The 16,378-nt window shown below is 37.5% G+C and overlaps 1 protein-coding gene across 1 annotated transcript in view; it reads left to right on the forward strand.

Moving 5' to 3' along the window:
- Positions 1-16,378, forward strand: part of VPS13A (vacuolar protein sorting 13 homolog A) — a gene marked incomplete at its 5' end in the record, with an annotated part of 100,106 nt that overhangs the window by 60,839 nt on the left and 22,889 nt on the right. Inside the window, 12 exons of the mRNA XM_084277968.1 lie at positions 72-369; positions 1,491-1,886; positions 2,667-2,771; positions 2,862-3,008; positions 5,568-5,606; positions 6,642-6,770; positions 7,495-7,628; positions 9,677-9,806; positions 10,105-10,340; positions 13,672-13,825; positions 14,686-14,832; positions 15,393-15,474. Coding sequence (XP_084134094.1) covers positions 72-369; positions 1,491-1,886; positions 2,667-2,771; positions 2,862-3,008; positions 5,568-5,606; positions 6,642-6,770; positions 7,495-7,628; positions 9,677-9,806; positions 10,105-10,340; positions 13,672-13,825; positions 14,686-14,832; positions 15,393-15,474 — 1,997 coding nt within the window. The remainder of the gene's footprint in view (positions 1-71; positions 370-1,490; positions 1,887-2,666; positions 2,772-2,861; positions 3,009-5,567; positions 5,607-6,641; positions 6,771-7,494; positions 7,629-9,676; positions 9,807-10,104; positions 10,341-13,671; positions 13,826-14,685; positions 14,833-15,392; positions 15,475-16,378) is intronic.

The raw sequence follows: 16,378 nt of genomic DNA on the forward strand, positions 1-16,378 counted from the left end.
AGTCTCTTTCTTTTTTATAATTGAAGCATTCAGTCTCATATTGAGTGTTTAAAAGCCATTTTCATTTCCAGATCCGCGCTGAGTTTGCAACCACTACCCAGTGAAAATGGAGTGGACAGTGAATATGACATGTGTGAAGGGATTACATTTGATGAAATCATGAAAAAAGTTGACAGTTTATTACAAAGGAAATGCCAGTCTATGAGGTCGACTAACCACTCACTGATCATCAATATTGTTCCTGTAAAAGACACGTTGACATCTTCATTATGTGCCGAAGATCAATGGGATTTTCCATATGTTGTCCATTTATGGCCTTCTGTTCTTCTCCGCAATCTTCTTCCTTACCAAATAACTTACTCTGTAGAGGTAAATCTTGAATGTTTAAAATTTTTGTGATGTTTCCCACGTGTGATATGAAAGCTGAGCTGCTGGTTGAAATACGTTTATAAATTAATATTAAAAGAAAGGACTTCTATTAGAGTATTTGAAGCAAGTTTACAGATCTTTTAAGAACCAGTCTGTATCTCCAGAAAAAGAAATGCTCCAGTACAGGAATGTAAAAAGTGGTGGTATTAATGATTAGTAGTAAGTCATACTTTAGATACATAGGCACTGTACAAGTTCAGCCCTGTGAGAGAGTCACTTTCTGTTATTCAAATGCAGCTTGAGTCTAAGCAGTGTACTTTTTCCTGTGAATTATGAGTGCCTCAAGTGACATAGCTGGGTAAGCCTATAGTAGCATTGTATGTGCTGTTACCGTCACTGACTTTTAGCAGTAGTAGTACCATTTTAATGAATTCTTACAGGCCTGTCTTTTTGCCAGGTTTTGGCTTGCGTTGCACTCTAGTGCATTTATAGACTTCATATTCTTTTCAGATGGAATTAAATGATTAGGTGCACCTTTGGCGGTTAATAGGCATTCATTCCAGGGCCAGATGAGACCCAGAATCAAGTAAAACACCTGAAACACATTCAGTGTGGACATTGGTTCCTCAGCACTAAATGTTTCATTTGATGTGGTGGTGTCCCACTGCTTACTGATGGAGACTTGGGATAATAGAAATATAAATGCGAGACACTGAAACTTTTTTCTTTACAGATGGTGCTAATATTTGGACTCAAATAGTAGAATTTCATATTAAAATTTTGTTGTGAATGAAAAATTACTAGAGCTAGAGACTGTGGCCTCAAACGAATGTATGGAAGTAACATCTCTTTTCTATATGTCTCTTACAAATTTAAGTTTAATGAAAGAAATACTAAGTTGAGGAAATCTGTCATTTAAAGATGTTTATGTGTTTGAATTTGGTGACAAGTTGTTTCTTTTTTGGTGACCATACATAGGGTTTTTTTTCTGTAAAATATTTTATTAAGGTAGATGTTTAAGAATGTAAGATTTTATTTTTAAAGTTACTGGAAGATACAAGTAGATAAGAATTCAGAGTGTAACACAGAATACACACTTTGCGTGTTTACTTTTTTTAAAGGGAAATGGGAACAAATATGAAACTCTACAAGAAGGATGTTCCTCACAGATTCACAATGCAGTCTTGGATCAGACAAAACTAGATTTACAGTTGCTTAACTATCTTGATCAAAATTGGAAGAGTGAGTACCATATAAAAAGCGGTCAGCCGGAGATCAGCTTCACAACGTTTTACTGCATCACCGAGTTGGACAAGACTGAGCTGGACATTGCTGTCCACGTGACCTATGCAACTGGGCAGACGGTGATAGCAATTCACAGTCCATACTGGATGGTGAATAAGACCGGTCGAATGTTGCAGTACAAAGCAGATGGTATTCACCGCAAGCATCCTCCAGACTACAAAAAGCCCCTCCTTTTTTCTTTCCAGCCCAAAAACTTTCTTCAAAATAACAAGGTAATGTATTATAACATGACAGCTCTGTACTCCCCAGTGTTGTTATATAAAAGCATTTTTACGATTTGAGAGTTATCTGTACTATGCTATGTGAAGGGCATGAAGCCTACAGCAGCTCTGACTAAAGACAGAACGCTTTAAGTGTGATGTCAGATATGCTTGAGATGAGAAATTTACATTATCAAAGATATTGTTAAGAAGGAGAATCCTGTCTTTGAGAGGAATATAATTTACTGAGAGGAATTTCTTAAATAAAATAATTTGCTTCATTCAATTTAAACTACATCAAGTGTTTTTATTCTAAGTGAGACACAGAATTTGTGTGACAAATGTAAAGCTGTGGTACATGAGTGCTTCTTGAAAAGTGAGTGCATGCAGTGGCTGTCAGTAGACCGGATGTGAGTTCATAGTCAGCTGAGGTTAAGATGGAATTTATTGTTTGAGTCTACTATATGAGTTTTTTAATGCTGAATATTACTGATGGATTAATGATACAAGAGAAATTGGAAGACTGTGTTGATTTGCCTTTGAGACTTCAATTGTGCTAAGTGTTGGTTTCTCTGCAGCATCTTACGATGCTTATTCTGCATAGCTTATTACTGAGGGTGATGCAAAATGTCTTTGTGAGATGATCCTGGCAATTATTATGTCTTCAGTTCTTAATAAAAATACCGGTATTTCCAGTTCATGTTTATATATATATATATGTATATTTATACATTATTTTAAATGTTGTCAGTGTCTGTGAAGTGAAAATTAATTCATAGTGCTTCTTCACAGGTGCAACTTATGGTAACAGACAGTGAGCTGTCTGATCAGTTTTCACTGGACACTGTTGGAAGTCATGGTTCTGTGAAATGCAAGAGTCATAAAAAGGAGTATCAAGTGAGTTAAATTTATCTTTCAAATTCATTAATTTTGGGAGCTACATATAAGAAAAGAGCTGTGTATCTAACAATGTGTTTCTATTTGCAGGTTGGTGTCACCATAAACAACAGCAGTTTTAATATTACTAGAATTGTAACTTTCACTCCATTTTTTATGATCTCAAATAGAAGCAAATACACTTTGGAGGTGGCTGAGGAGGGAAAGGAAAAATGGATTCCTATTGTTTTGCAACAGGTAAACTTATAAAGGAAGCTATTCTCAGTTGTTACTTTAAAAAAATAAAAATGGTTTGAACACTCACTGATTGAAAATGGGCCATGCATGGTGTTCAATAACAATGTCTGAATATATCATGTTTTTTCAGTGAGTAATCTGTCTCCTGTTACGTTTTCTCTGTGTTGCTTTAGCACATGTTGTAAATCTTGTTTACACTGGAATTGGAATGTTTTCTCTTGTTGCCTGCGGTATAGATAGTACGAGGAAAAAGTCCTGTACTGTTACTATATTATATGACCTCTGTGCAGTGGCACTGAATATTCTGTCCAGGTTTTGCAATGGTATCTGCTAGTGGTTTGACTGGTGCCTGCCATGCCGTGTTCATATATGAAGAAAGTCCCTTATGTTGGTCACTTCAGATAATTCTAAACTCTTCTTCTGGGACTAGTAATTTCTAGAGGGGAGTCACTGGCCCCCAGGCCAAGTGGTGTGGAAATGGCATTTGGGCTTTCGTCTATGCTGCAGATGCCTAGACTGTTGCAGACTGGGCGTGGAACTTGGCTTGCACCCGTATTATCCCACAAATACATTTTGTATGTGTTTTGAGGTCATCATGCCTTCCTTCAGGACATATAGGAAAAGGGACTTCTGTTTGGTAGTTTTGGAGGTCTATGACAGCTGAAAGTGATCCATACTGCCCCCCGGGAAGAGTCCATGCTCTCTTCTTCCCTTCCAGTGAGTTGAAGAGAGCATATCTGAAACAGAGTTTAGCCTAATAAATAGTGCAGTTGGAGGCCTGCTTGCTTTTGTTCAGCATTGTAAATACTCCGAATAGCTACCAAAAATGCTTGCAAAATGAAAATACCAAAGATAAAAGAATATTTTAAATCAGATTCATAAGCAGATCTTTCTGTTAGTTTTTGGTACCTTAACACCTAGCTCCTTAAATACACGCTTTGTCTTTAATGATTATGGGAAAAAAACCCACCATTTACATATCATTTTGATTTATCAAAATCGATACTACTTTGCTTGCTTTTTGTTGTCATTGGTTATGATTTTTGCTAAGTATACACAATGATGTTTAGATGTTTTAGTGTTTAAGTCAGTGTAGCTTCTCATAATATTTACCATTATTTTTAAAAGTTTCTTTGCTTTTAGTCATGCCTGTTTGCCGTAAGCCTGCAGATTTGTTCTGTTCCCTAATATTCATATGATCCTTTGAACCAAACCTTTGATTCCTCAGCTTATTCATTGATAAAGCCCTGATAGCAAAGGCTCATGTGCGGCACATGCATATGAAGTGCCATGGGCCACTTCATATCTAACTTATTACTTTGAGAAAATGTAGTCAGATTTTATTACTTCTTGGTGCTTTCTGGTTTACATTTGATACAGTATTGTTCTCAGAGTAAATTCAATTGTGTTACAGGAACTTTTTGAAATTTTCTGCAAAAGCTATTCAAAGGTAGTATTTTTTTAAGTTCAAATACATTACAGAATCACAGAATCAGTGTTAGGGGTTGGAAGGGATCTTAAGAGATCATCTAGTAATAGCTTGGTAGCACTGGATAGAGAAATGCTGTGCTTTAGACACTAGTATTTAGATTTGGTTTGTGGTTGTAAATCTTATCTTCAATATTATCTGGATCTGAAAAAAACAGATACGCATCACAAAATCACTGTTAGGAGTTGGAATGGACCTCAAAAGATCATGTAGTCCAACCCCCCTGCAGAGTCGGATCACCTAGACTAAATCACCCAGGAACACATTCAGGTGGATGAACTTGCTCCCCTGTCCCCACATTCTATTTATATTTTAAATTAAGGAGAGTCCTTCCTGCTGCTTTTTCTTTTTTATCCACTCTTCTTTCTTGGTGACAGATAGCCTGCCTTCTCAGGGAAAAAAGCAATCCTTGTGTGGAATCCACCTCCTCTTCGACATCAACAAAGCAGTCAATCTATCATAAACTTTAAATACTATGAAGAAAAATAGATTTTTCTAAAAAAAGGTTGTAATTGGGGTGGTTGGACAGTGATTAGTATGAAATGGTTTGCCAAGGACAGTCCTTGGAATTAGGTGGAGAACAAGATAGTTGACCAACATAAATCCTTAGGGAAAGAAAGAAAACATTGCTGTACAGGAGAACTGCTAAATATAAATTAAAGATCCTAGTATGGAATAATGTATAAATGTACTATTTTTATAATGAAGCACTTAGCAAGTGTGTGGAAAAACATTTGAACACAGCATTGTTTTCTGACACACTCTGTGGCTAAAAACTTGTAGAAATTTATTTTTCAGTTCGCTGCGGCTGATTCTCTACCTTCTCGTTTAACCAATCTTTTTTTTATTTATTTTGGCCTTGATTTCAAACTTTCATTTACTGGTGATTGATTCTTATTTGATTTCCTTTTAGCTCTCTTAATTTCCATGTTGAAACTTACTTGCTGTGTTTTGTGCTGGTGTACAAAGCAATTTAGACTTCCTTTGTCTGTAGGTTACAAATTGATGTAGATAACACCTTCAGTCTTGCTGTTTTAACTATATTTTTTCCTTTGTCTTCCTGCTTCCTGTGGTGTGAGAAACAATGGGAAAGGGAACTTAGTGGCATGGTAAGTTGGTGAATTAGTCTTTCACCACTGAAGATTTAATTCTAGGATTCAGATGCAATTAAATATAAACATGTAATTTCTTAACCTGCCTTGGAGAAATATGTTCCTGAAGTTTTGCATGTCACAGATGAGAAGTTTGAAATACAGGAAATCTGGTCTATCTAAACAGACTTGGACTCTTGGTGGTTGGGAGTTACTGTAAATCATAGATTGTCCCCATGGCAGGACTCTTATAATTAGTTGGAAAGTTTTCATTAGTTACATTTAAAACTTCTGTCTTCCATGCTTCCTTTCATTATCCATTTGGTATGCAAACTGTTGAAGAGAGATGTCTGTGGAATTTTTAAACCCAGAATGACTGTGATATTAATTGTGGATGCGAATAGCAGAACATGCTGTTGGATTTAGCTGACTAATGCTTCCATAATTTTATTTATGTATGTTTTATAATCTCATATGTATATGTGTGTGTATGTATGTATGTATATGTATTTTTATATAATATGAAGTGTTTCAAAAGAACAGCTTGTGTGCCGATATCCTGCGAAACTCAAGCATCTATGGGGTTTATTAATGCTAATAGCATTTTTTGTTATTGAGTGTCATTATAAAATTGACTTGTAATTTATACTTATTTGACAAGAAGTCTCTGAAAGGAAGAATAGTATTATTGTTTGATTTTAATGGTTTTTTGTTTGTTTTGTTTTTGGTTTTGTTTTTAAAAAAAACAAGCCTGGCCATTTCAGTGTTGTAACCATGCTCTGGCTTTTATATATAATCCATTTCAAATCTACTGCTTCATGTGAATGTGAAGTCTTACTCTCTTCGCTTTTAGCTCTCTAACTCTTCCATGTCTTCACTGTAGACTAAATTATTTCTGACATCTTTTCAATTTATTATGTTCAGGTAAGTAAGTAATTTTAGGTTTTTTAGTAGTTTCTGATCCAACTTTCTACACTTTTGGGGAGAGTTTTATCAGCTTAACTTCAGGCTAAGGTGAATGCCGTTGAATATCTGCTTTTTTTTTTTTCCTAGTGCATTCCCTTTTGGCCTGAAAATGATGCCAACAAATTGCTTGTTAGAGTTGAAAATTCTGCTCTCCCCCCAAAGAAGATAAATTTTGATAAGCAGGAAAACTGTCTGCTGCTGCATTTGGACAACAAGGTAAATAATTACCTTCAGAAATTAGTTAAAAAAACCCCAACAAATCCTTGTTAGTAACCATTTAGTTTCCATTATGAAAGGTTTTTATTTTCCCATACAATCACATGTTGCAAAGTCTTAGCTGGGGAGAAGACTGTTTATATGCAATTGAATTACTCGCATTCTGTGGTCTCTTTCCTGTATGTTTGCACATGGATACAAGTAGGTGTTTTGCTTCAACCACTTCTCTGCACAGCAGATCTACATAAGGTGAAACATTGTTTTGCTAGTGATCTCTCTCTGAGGCTGAGAAGTATTTACATTATTTCTCAAGTAATACTAAGTTACTTGAAAAAGTAACTTTGACTCCACTAAATTTACTTTTGTGTTGCATGTAGTCTCACCTAGCAGCATTTTTTAAATACCTGAGTGTTTTTAATAGTACAAGGTTTTGGAGGGCATTAATGAGAATGAATGGTTCAAGGGAGATTCCTCCCTCCCATACCAACCTAAATTTTGACAGTACAGTACTCCTCAGTAGTTTTGATTACTAAGTGCAGTGCCTGTTACCTACTAGTTAGATCAGGTAAATAAATGTAAAGATATGTTAAAACAGGTTGGTTATTTGACTATTTGATGGTTTTATCTCATGAATATGAAAGTTTTTCCAAAAGATGTGAGTTGCGTTTGCATTGCTAGAAATTAATTCCACTATTGTTTACTTTATAACTTTTACATTTGATAGCTTGGGGGAATTACAGTGGATGTTAACCTGACTGAACACTCTACGGTGATTACCTTTTCTAATTACCATGATGGCGCAGCTCCATTTCTGTTGATAAACCACACTAAAGAGGAGATTATTGAGTATGGACAAAGGTACGTAAGAAGAGTTTTGATGTGGATGTCTGAATGTAGACAAGTGAACTGTTACTTCGTGTAGTGGAAACATGCCTATTTTTTAAGAAGCCTCTTCTCAGAAATCACTCACTTTTTCAGAGCCCCCAAAAATCTCTTGCTTGCATGTTGAAGAGAAAGAATTGTTAACAGAGCAGTATTATGTAGTACGAGGTGCTTGTCTCTAAAGAAGCTGTTTTGTGAGCAAACGAATCGTGCTGTTCTCTTTTCATATGAAGAATGTTGTAGCTTTGCTCTCTAGATTCCTTTACAATTCCAGGTGTGGGGCAAAGGGTGTGCTTGCCTCTTCTGGAACTGTGCAGGTGCTGTGAAGAATAACTAGCAAATGGGTTGTGAATGTAATTAGATTTGAGATTTTGACTATTCTAGTATATTTGTTTCAAATTGAGCTGAATTAATGGGTTAAAAAACTTATGGGATGAGATGAGGGAATGGACTGAAAAGTGGGTAGGTAGCTACATAAATTTTGTCAAGCCAGATCAAAACTGTTTTAACAAATGTGAATTAATCTGCAATCAACCAAAATTTGGTTCTGCAACTGCATGCAGCTATACTGGTCGCTGAAATGACTTTTAATGGTTTACTAATATATGTAGATAATGGGCAGGTCTGAGGAATCCAAGCATATCTACAGCATTCTTGACCTGTTTCTTTTGAAAAGCTGAATGGCCTCTACCATTTTTTTTCCTTTCAGTCAACTAGAGCAACATTGGTAAAGACATATATGTTTTTTAACTTGAAAAGTGGAAGAGCTGCTGGTCAAATTAAGCTTGCAGCTGTATGTTCCTATTTGTGTGAAGAATACAGTAATTTGTTGGTTTTTTGTTTGTAAAGATAATTGATTTTTATCCTTTTAGCTGGCTCTTGGGCATTCCTAGTGTAAATCTAATAAGTTTATATGTAACTTTTATAATGACCTGTTAAGAATAGAATAGGCTATTTCAGTTAGAAGGGACATACAGTGATTATCTAGATCATCTGCCTGACCACTTCAGGACTAACCAAAAGTTAAAATGTGTTATTTGGTGGATGACAGGTTGGCCATGAGCCAGCAGTGTTCCCTGGTGGCCAAGAGAGCCAATGGGGTGCATTAAAAGGAGTATAGCCAGCAGGTCAAAGAAGGTGATCCTCCGCCTCTACTCTGCCCTGGTCAGGCCCCACCTGGAGTATTGTGTCCAGTTCTGGGCTCCCTGGTATAAAAAAGGAATGTCCTGGAAAGAGTCCAGCAGAAGGATACAGAGATGGCTAAAGGCCTGGAGCATCTCCCCTATGAGGAGAGGCTGAACGAACTGGGACTGTTCAGCCTAGAGAAGACTAAGGGGGGCCCTTATTAATGTTTATAAATATCTGAAGTATGGCATGCAGGGGGCAATGGCCAGCCCCTTTTCAGTGGTCTGTGGAGACAGGACAAGGGGCAATGGCTGCAAGTTGGAGCACAGGAAGTTCCACACCAACATGGGAAAAAACTTTTTCACAGTGAGGGTGACAGAGCCCTGGGACAGGCTGCCCAGGGGAGTTGTGGAGTCTCCATCTCTGGAGATATTCAAGACCCATCTGGACACCTCCCTGTGCGACCTGTCCTAGGGAACCTGCTTTGGCAGAGGGGTTGGAATCATTGGTCTGTTGAGGTCCCTTCCAACCCCTACAATTCTTGATTCTGTGATTCAGGGCAGTATGATGCCTCTTAAACACAGACAGGCTTGGGACATTGACCACTTCTCTAGGAAGCCTGTACCAAGATTTACTCACCTTCTCAGTAAAGAAATGTTCAGTCTAAACCTTCTCTGGTACAGCTTTGAGTTGTTCATGCGTCTTATCACTGGATCACAGAGAAAAGAGATCAGGACCTACATCTTTTACTTCCCTTCCTAGAGAAGGCTCCTTTTAGGGAGCTGCAAAGAGTGTTTTCATTACTTGAAAGAATGTTCTTGTTGACATGCTAGAATGCAAAAAAGTCACTGAGATGAAATACTCATTGACATTTTAATTTAATATTACTTTTTTTCTAGCTCCCTCAGTGAATTAGAAGACTGTCTTCAGCCAAATAAGGCAGTACTGTATACTTGGGCAGACCCAGCAGGATCTAGAAAATTGAAATGGAAATGTGGAAACAGAACTGAAGAAATTACCCCAAAAGAAGTACATCTATTATCTAACTCTCCCTTTAATTCTAATTTGTTAACCTGTTCATCAGTGTGTGTATGAAATTCTGTATGTAATGAGTATGATCAGCAATCTTATACCTGAGGTTCAAACACAGAAATAGTAACAAGCATGTGTGTGAGAGAGTGAGCTGTAAAACTTCATAATGATTTTTTTTATTCTTTTCCTGTGTCTTTAAAAAATGTCTTCTATAGTTTTGCCAAGAGTTTTTGCATTTCTTTATGCAGTAGAATGATGAAGAGAGTTGTAAAAACTTTTCCTCTCTTGCTTCTAGGACAAAATGGAAATACTCCACTTCGATTGCAGAAAGGTGGTCTATTTGGTGTCATTTTTTGAAGGTTTGCAACGTATTGTCCTGATCACTGAAGATGAGAATGTATTTAAATTGACATACGAAAGTGTAAAAGCAGAGTTAGCAGAACAAGAAATTGTTCTGTCTTTGCAAGATGTTGGAATTTCCTTGGTTAATAACTACACAAAGCAAGAGGTGTCCTACATTGGAATTACAAGGTAATTTAGTTTGTGTGCAACAGCCTAAACTATCTAACTCCAGGTATTTTCACTCATGCAATTTTATTTTGGGATGCAATGGAAGAGGAAAAAGAATTTGTGTGAGAGTATTTAGTACTAAATCATTATGCTTTCCTGTTTAAAGGGAAATGTTTTCAGTTTTTTATATTAATGCACATACTTTTGGTATTTGAATGTACATAGTTTTGCTGTATATAATTGTAATCCTGAGTGGCAAATTTCCCAGTGCCTTGAACACAAGCATTTCCTGTCCGTGTAGTTTGGGGAGTGGTAATCAGAGTTTTAAGGAGAAAGATCTGTGGGCAGTTAGTGAATTTTTATGTCTTCACTACAGAATCAGTCGTTGAATTCTGTGGAAAATTTTGATGCAGTAGTAGCTTGCAGTTCTTTTCAGGGCGACTGAGAAGTTATGGCCACTTTAAGGGTCTAGTACTTCAGGTTTTCTACTACAACCTTTCAGGGGAAAGCAGATAAGAAACTGTGTAATGCTTAAAAATGTGTGCTATCATATATTCAAAACAGGGGTTTATACAAAGCCCAGGGGATGCTTTTATATCATGGCCATGCACCACACACTTCAGTATATTCTTAGCCTTGAGGATGCTGGAGTGACGGTGGTTTTTCTCTGTTTTTTGCACCACACTGCAAAACAAACAAGCAAAAACTTTACATACACATATTCTTCATGTATTCACATCTACCATTCACAATGAAAATCACAGTTGGTGCCCTCACCTGAGAAGCTGGACACTGACGACTATCTTGGCAATGGAAATGCTCCATTAAAAGTGTTGCAGTTTTGTGAGGCTGTGCTGCTGAGACGGTTTCTTTAAGCAGCAGTTACAGGTTTCTGCCAGCCTAAACTATAAACAAGGAGCAATTCAAGGCCAAAGTCGTGGCCCGAGAGATAGTCGAGCGCCTCTGAGGATCGCATATAGGAGAAAACAACCCAAAAGCAGCTGCGTTTTGCCAGCGGAGGAGGGAGCGAGAAGATGTAACGAGCTGTGCAGACCCCAAGGCTGGAACATGGCGGGGGAGGAGGCGCCCCAGGTGCCGGAGAGAAGAATGCACCTGCAGCCTGTGGAGAATCCCATGGTAGAGTGGGTGTCCCCATGGAAAAGGCCGAGACCCCACCTGTAGCCCATGGAGGGGCTCCACGCTGGGTGGAGCAGGTGGAGACCTAGAGAAGACACCTGTGACCATACGTTGGAGCAAGCCCCTGACAGCACTTGCAACCTACAGAGAGAGAGAGATTTGCACTGGAACAGGTTTGCTGGGGAGAGGCTTGTAACCCCATGGAGGACTGGGACTGAGAGACATTGTGATTTACTACAGCCCACCATAGCAGTGACCCACAGCGGGGCAACTGAAGGAAGAGATAAAGCCATGGGGGAAGAGACTCACGTTGTAGAAGTTCGTGGAGGACTGTCTCCCGTGGGTGGGACCCCATGGTGCAGCAGGTGGAGGGTGTGGAATGAATGCCTTCCCCTCTACCCCCGTCCAAAAAGGAAACAAGGGACTGACCGAAGCCCCCATCTCCCAGTCCCTGCCCGCCTGTGCTGCGATCAGGGGGAAGAAGGGAGTGAAATCATGACTAGAGTAAAGTCTGCTAAGAAGGGAGTTGGGGGAAGGTTAGAGGTGTTTTAAGATCCGGAAGAGGAAAACAGCTCATGAAGAAGTAACCTAGAACCCCATTTTTTTCCAGTCCCTGCCCCCCTGTGCTGCGAGCAGGTGGAAGAAGGGAGCAAGATCATGGCTAAAGGGAAGTCTGCTTAGAATGGAGGGGTGGGGGGAAGGTGCTACCGAGAACCCCATTCTCCCCAGTCCCTGCCCCAACCGTGCTGCGAATGGGAGGGAAGAAGGGAGCAAAATTCTGACTGGAGTCTGCTGAGAAGGGAGTAGTGAGGGGAAAGTGTTTTAAGATCTGGTTGTGTTTGTTTTAAGATCTGGTCACGCTCCCAACTCCGGTTTCACTGTTGTTTGTAGTGTAGTGTAATAAGTTAGGTAGTTTTCTTTCTTTCGCTCTGTGTTGAGTCTGTTTTGCCCACGTCGTTGATGACAGAGTGATCTCTCCCTGTCCTTATCTTGACTCCTAAGCCTCTCGATGTATATATTTTATCCCCATCCAACTAGGAAGGGGAGTAATAGACTGATTTTGGTGGGCGTCTGGCCTCCAGCCAGGGCTGAACCACTACAAAAAGTGGCAGTTAACTGCCAAGATTCAAAGTCACTTCCAAATTTAACCGAACCAGTGTGATTTTGGAAGCAGTCATCCACAGATAGTGTTCTAGTGGTGCTTATAGTTGGTATTGTTTTCTTGTTTTAAACCCTGAGATGTCAAACTCCTGAAACCTTTTTCTAAGTATAACAGTTATTCCTTGGTAATGGTTAAGGAAATCCTGTTACTGAGAATGTTGCCATTTGAGAATGTCTTGTTATAAAAAGAATGGAAAAGGGTTCTTTGATGGTTCTGCTGTCAAATTATCTGAACACAGGCTCAGCTGTAGAAAGGGGTTGGAAAAGGGATTGGATTAGGAGACTGTCTGGAAAGCTATCTATTTGTGGGCTATAGAGTAACTTGTGGAAAGAAGAAATATACCCCACCTGCCTAATGGTGTTGGTTTATACCTGGTCATGTTTGACTGTAAGGGGACGTCAGATATGAGGGCTTCTCACAAAAGTAATGGAAGAAGCAGAAGAGAGTTCAATGTCTTTTAGGGACAATTAGTTGTTTTGTTGTTTTCGTAATAATGACCTCATAATAATGTAAGTAAGAGACAAAAGTCCTAAAATCAATCTATGATTAAAAAACCCAACAAAATGATAAGTTAACCCAATTCTCTACCCCTAAAATCGGTAGAGGAAATATAAACAAAAGTCACCATCTATTGATTTAGACAGAAGGGGTGACAAAACCAGCTGTGAAAAAGAAGAGGCAGAACTTAAGTTAAACTCACCTATGCCAAAACACTTGCAGCAGTATATGCATGAAGCTACATTGAGATTATAGAATAATGGATGGCAGTACTATTGAAACTAAGCTTCCTAATTAAGAATTCTTACATACTGTTCATCAAAGTGGGGAGTTACACAGACTTGTTATTTTTTCTTTGTTGCATTGTATTGGAGAGACGTGTTTCCACTTAATACCAAGAAGGCGCTGGGTGATTTGGGTCCTTTACTGCAGAAATACCTTTTAATGTAGTTCCTCACTCCCTAGTTATATCCTATTAAAGCTATATTGTGGTACTTAAAACTTGTTTTGAAAAAGCTAATGCTTCTGTCTTGGTCCTTTCTTTTGTTTTCAAAGTTCTGATGTGGTTTGGGAGACAAAACCCAAGAAGAAGTCAAGATGGAGACCAATGAGTATTAAGCAAACTGATAAATTAGAACAAGAATTCAAAGACTACAGCGAGCTAACTCCTTCAGAAAATAAGATCATTGAGTTGGAATCAAATGTTTTGGTAATGCTGATAGTTCTGTAATTCTATAGTTTATATGTACACACAGGAAAAAGACAGTGTTTCACTTTTGCTATCTTAGAAGAAAGTTTTGAAGAAACTTCCACTGAGAACAGTTACCTAATCCATTTGAAAACCCTTCTTTGTTTAGGGGAAAAAATATTTGTAAAAAAAATCCATAAATGTTTGAAAGCTTGCTATAGACTTTTTGTTGTTAACCTCTAACTTTGAAATTAAAGTGTAACGTTTTTGCAGGTGCTAAATATGCATAAATCTACAGTAGAGCTTTGCATTTGTTCATTTGTTGCCAGGGAGTAGGGCAGAGTGTTAGTTCTGGACTGGTTGATTTGTTTGGTTTAGCACAAAATCTTGTATTTTTCCAGTACCTTATTGAGGGATAATTCAACTGTGTCATCCAACCACATACATAGGAAAAAATAATTCCAGAAATTATTCTGGAATGTGGAAGCACATTATGTTCCTTGTCTATAGATAGATTCTAGATACCTACAACACAATTCTAATGAGTAAATGAGCATGGTATAGTTAAATAAGCTGATTTCTATCTCTGTCATAGACAGCTACATTATGCTACTCTCTTGCCTCTAGAAAGCTAAATGTTAGATACTAGTAATCCCCCAAATAATGCAATATTCTGTAGTTTTAATTCTATTGAAATTTATGACAAATCTTTTTTTGTTTTTAAATGAAGGAAATCTGTGATATCTGACTTAAAAACTGTGAAATTTTTACTGCTAAGCTATCTTTACAATGCCAATGAACAGTGTAAATTTTAAAGATACTGTAAAAAAGCAGTCTTTTTAAACATATAGCATACCAATTTTTCTTTAATAATACCATAGGTGTGTTTAACTCCCAATGGAATGAACATGAAAATTCAACAACCGAATGAGATTCCCATCAGAAGGAATTATCTACCAGCTTTAAAAGTAGAATATAATTCATCTGCACATCAGAAGTCTTTCAGAATTCAAATTTACAGGATACAGGTGAGTCTTGTAAAAAAAAAAAATTACTAAGAAAAAGCAACTTTTATGGAAAATTTGATTTATTTTTACATTTGTTTGGACTTTTTTTTTTAAATTTAATTTTTCTCATTGTCTTTACATCAATGGTTCTTAATCTTCGGAAATACTACTTAAATGCTTCTGTGTAAAAACCCCAGAGAACTCTGACTATTTGGGAAAGACATTTACCATTCACGTCCCATGTTTTTTCTTGTAGTTTTTATCTGCAACCATTAAAAAATAGGTACAATTTATTATCTTGCATATGCCCCAAGTTTTTTAGAACAAATACTTTACAAAAATTCTGTGGGTCATTTATTATCACCAATTTACAAAAGCTTTTCTGAGTATTTGCATTGGATTATTTAATTTTGAAAATAGAGATATTTTGAACCACAGTAATGGCTTTTTTTTTTCTTTGCTTCTGATTTTGTGGAATGCTACAGGTAATGTTCATAATTATTGCATTTGTCCTGATTTAAAAATATTTCAGAATTGAAAAGCTAATGTGCTGCACCTTGTCCTGTCCTTACCCCTATTAGATCCAAAACCAGATTCCTGGAGCCATATTTCCCTTTGTGTTCTATCCTATTAAACCTCCAAAGTCCATCACCTTGGATTCAGGTTTGTTGTTCTAGTTTAACATAATCCTTACTTCTAAAGTCACAGGATAACTTGCTTGTACTGAAGTTAGCCATGTCACTTTTATCAAATGAAGTCTTTAAAAGCTTACTGACTATACATAACACAAATACTGACCTTAGGGAAGCAATTTTCTCTACAAAGAAGATAAACAGAAAGCCATTTAAACAATTAAGAGTCAGAAGAAAGAATTTCTTTTATCTGCTGATATTATACCTTTTAAGCACATCTTTTTGACAGACTAATTCAGTGCTCTTGGGGAGTCTCATGTGAAAGTTACATTTTGATGCAACTTCAAATGGGCTTATGGCAGTTGCATTCAGGCCACAACTAAAAGTTAATACTGACTAATATAGAAGAGTTACCTGCTGAACACAAGAAAAGATCAAATTGTTGCTTATCTTGATGGTAGTGAATCTGCTGCACCATTTCTATATTACTGACGTTTGGAGTTCTGGCGCAGTGAGGATTCACTTTACATTGGTAGTCATCTGATTTTCCCCTGCTTCCCCACATAAATAGCTTATCTTAATCATGTTGTTTCTTTCTTTCTTTCCTTGCATTCAATGGATGATCTAGTGAACAATTTGAAATAATCTTAGCTCATAAGAAATGTGTGCCAGTGGCAGTCTGAACTAAGAACTGCTATGAGAAGCACCATTTTTAAGCTATAAATGGCAAATTATATTTTGTTTGTTTTGTATATTGCCTCCTGACTTCTTCATTGGTTGAATCACAGAAAGTTCAATGTCAGTATACTATGTGATGAACTGCGGTCTTCTGTTAACTCATTCAGAGTAAAGTCACTTGAGAAGGAAGACCAAAGTACTCGGGAGGGGTTCTGGATTGAGATGAAGAATTCTGTCTGTAATTTTGTGCAGAAGCT

Source organism: Gallinula chloropus, assembly GCF_964237585.1.
Source record: "Gallinula chloropus genome assembly, chromosome: Z".
Classification (NCBI taxonomy): Eukaryota; Metazoa; Chordata; class Aves; order Gruiformes; family Rallidae; genus Gallinula; species Gallinula chloropus.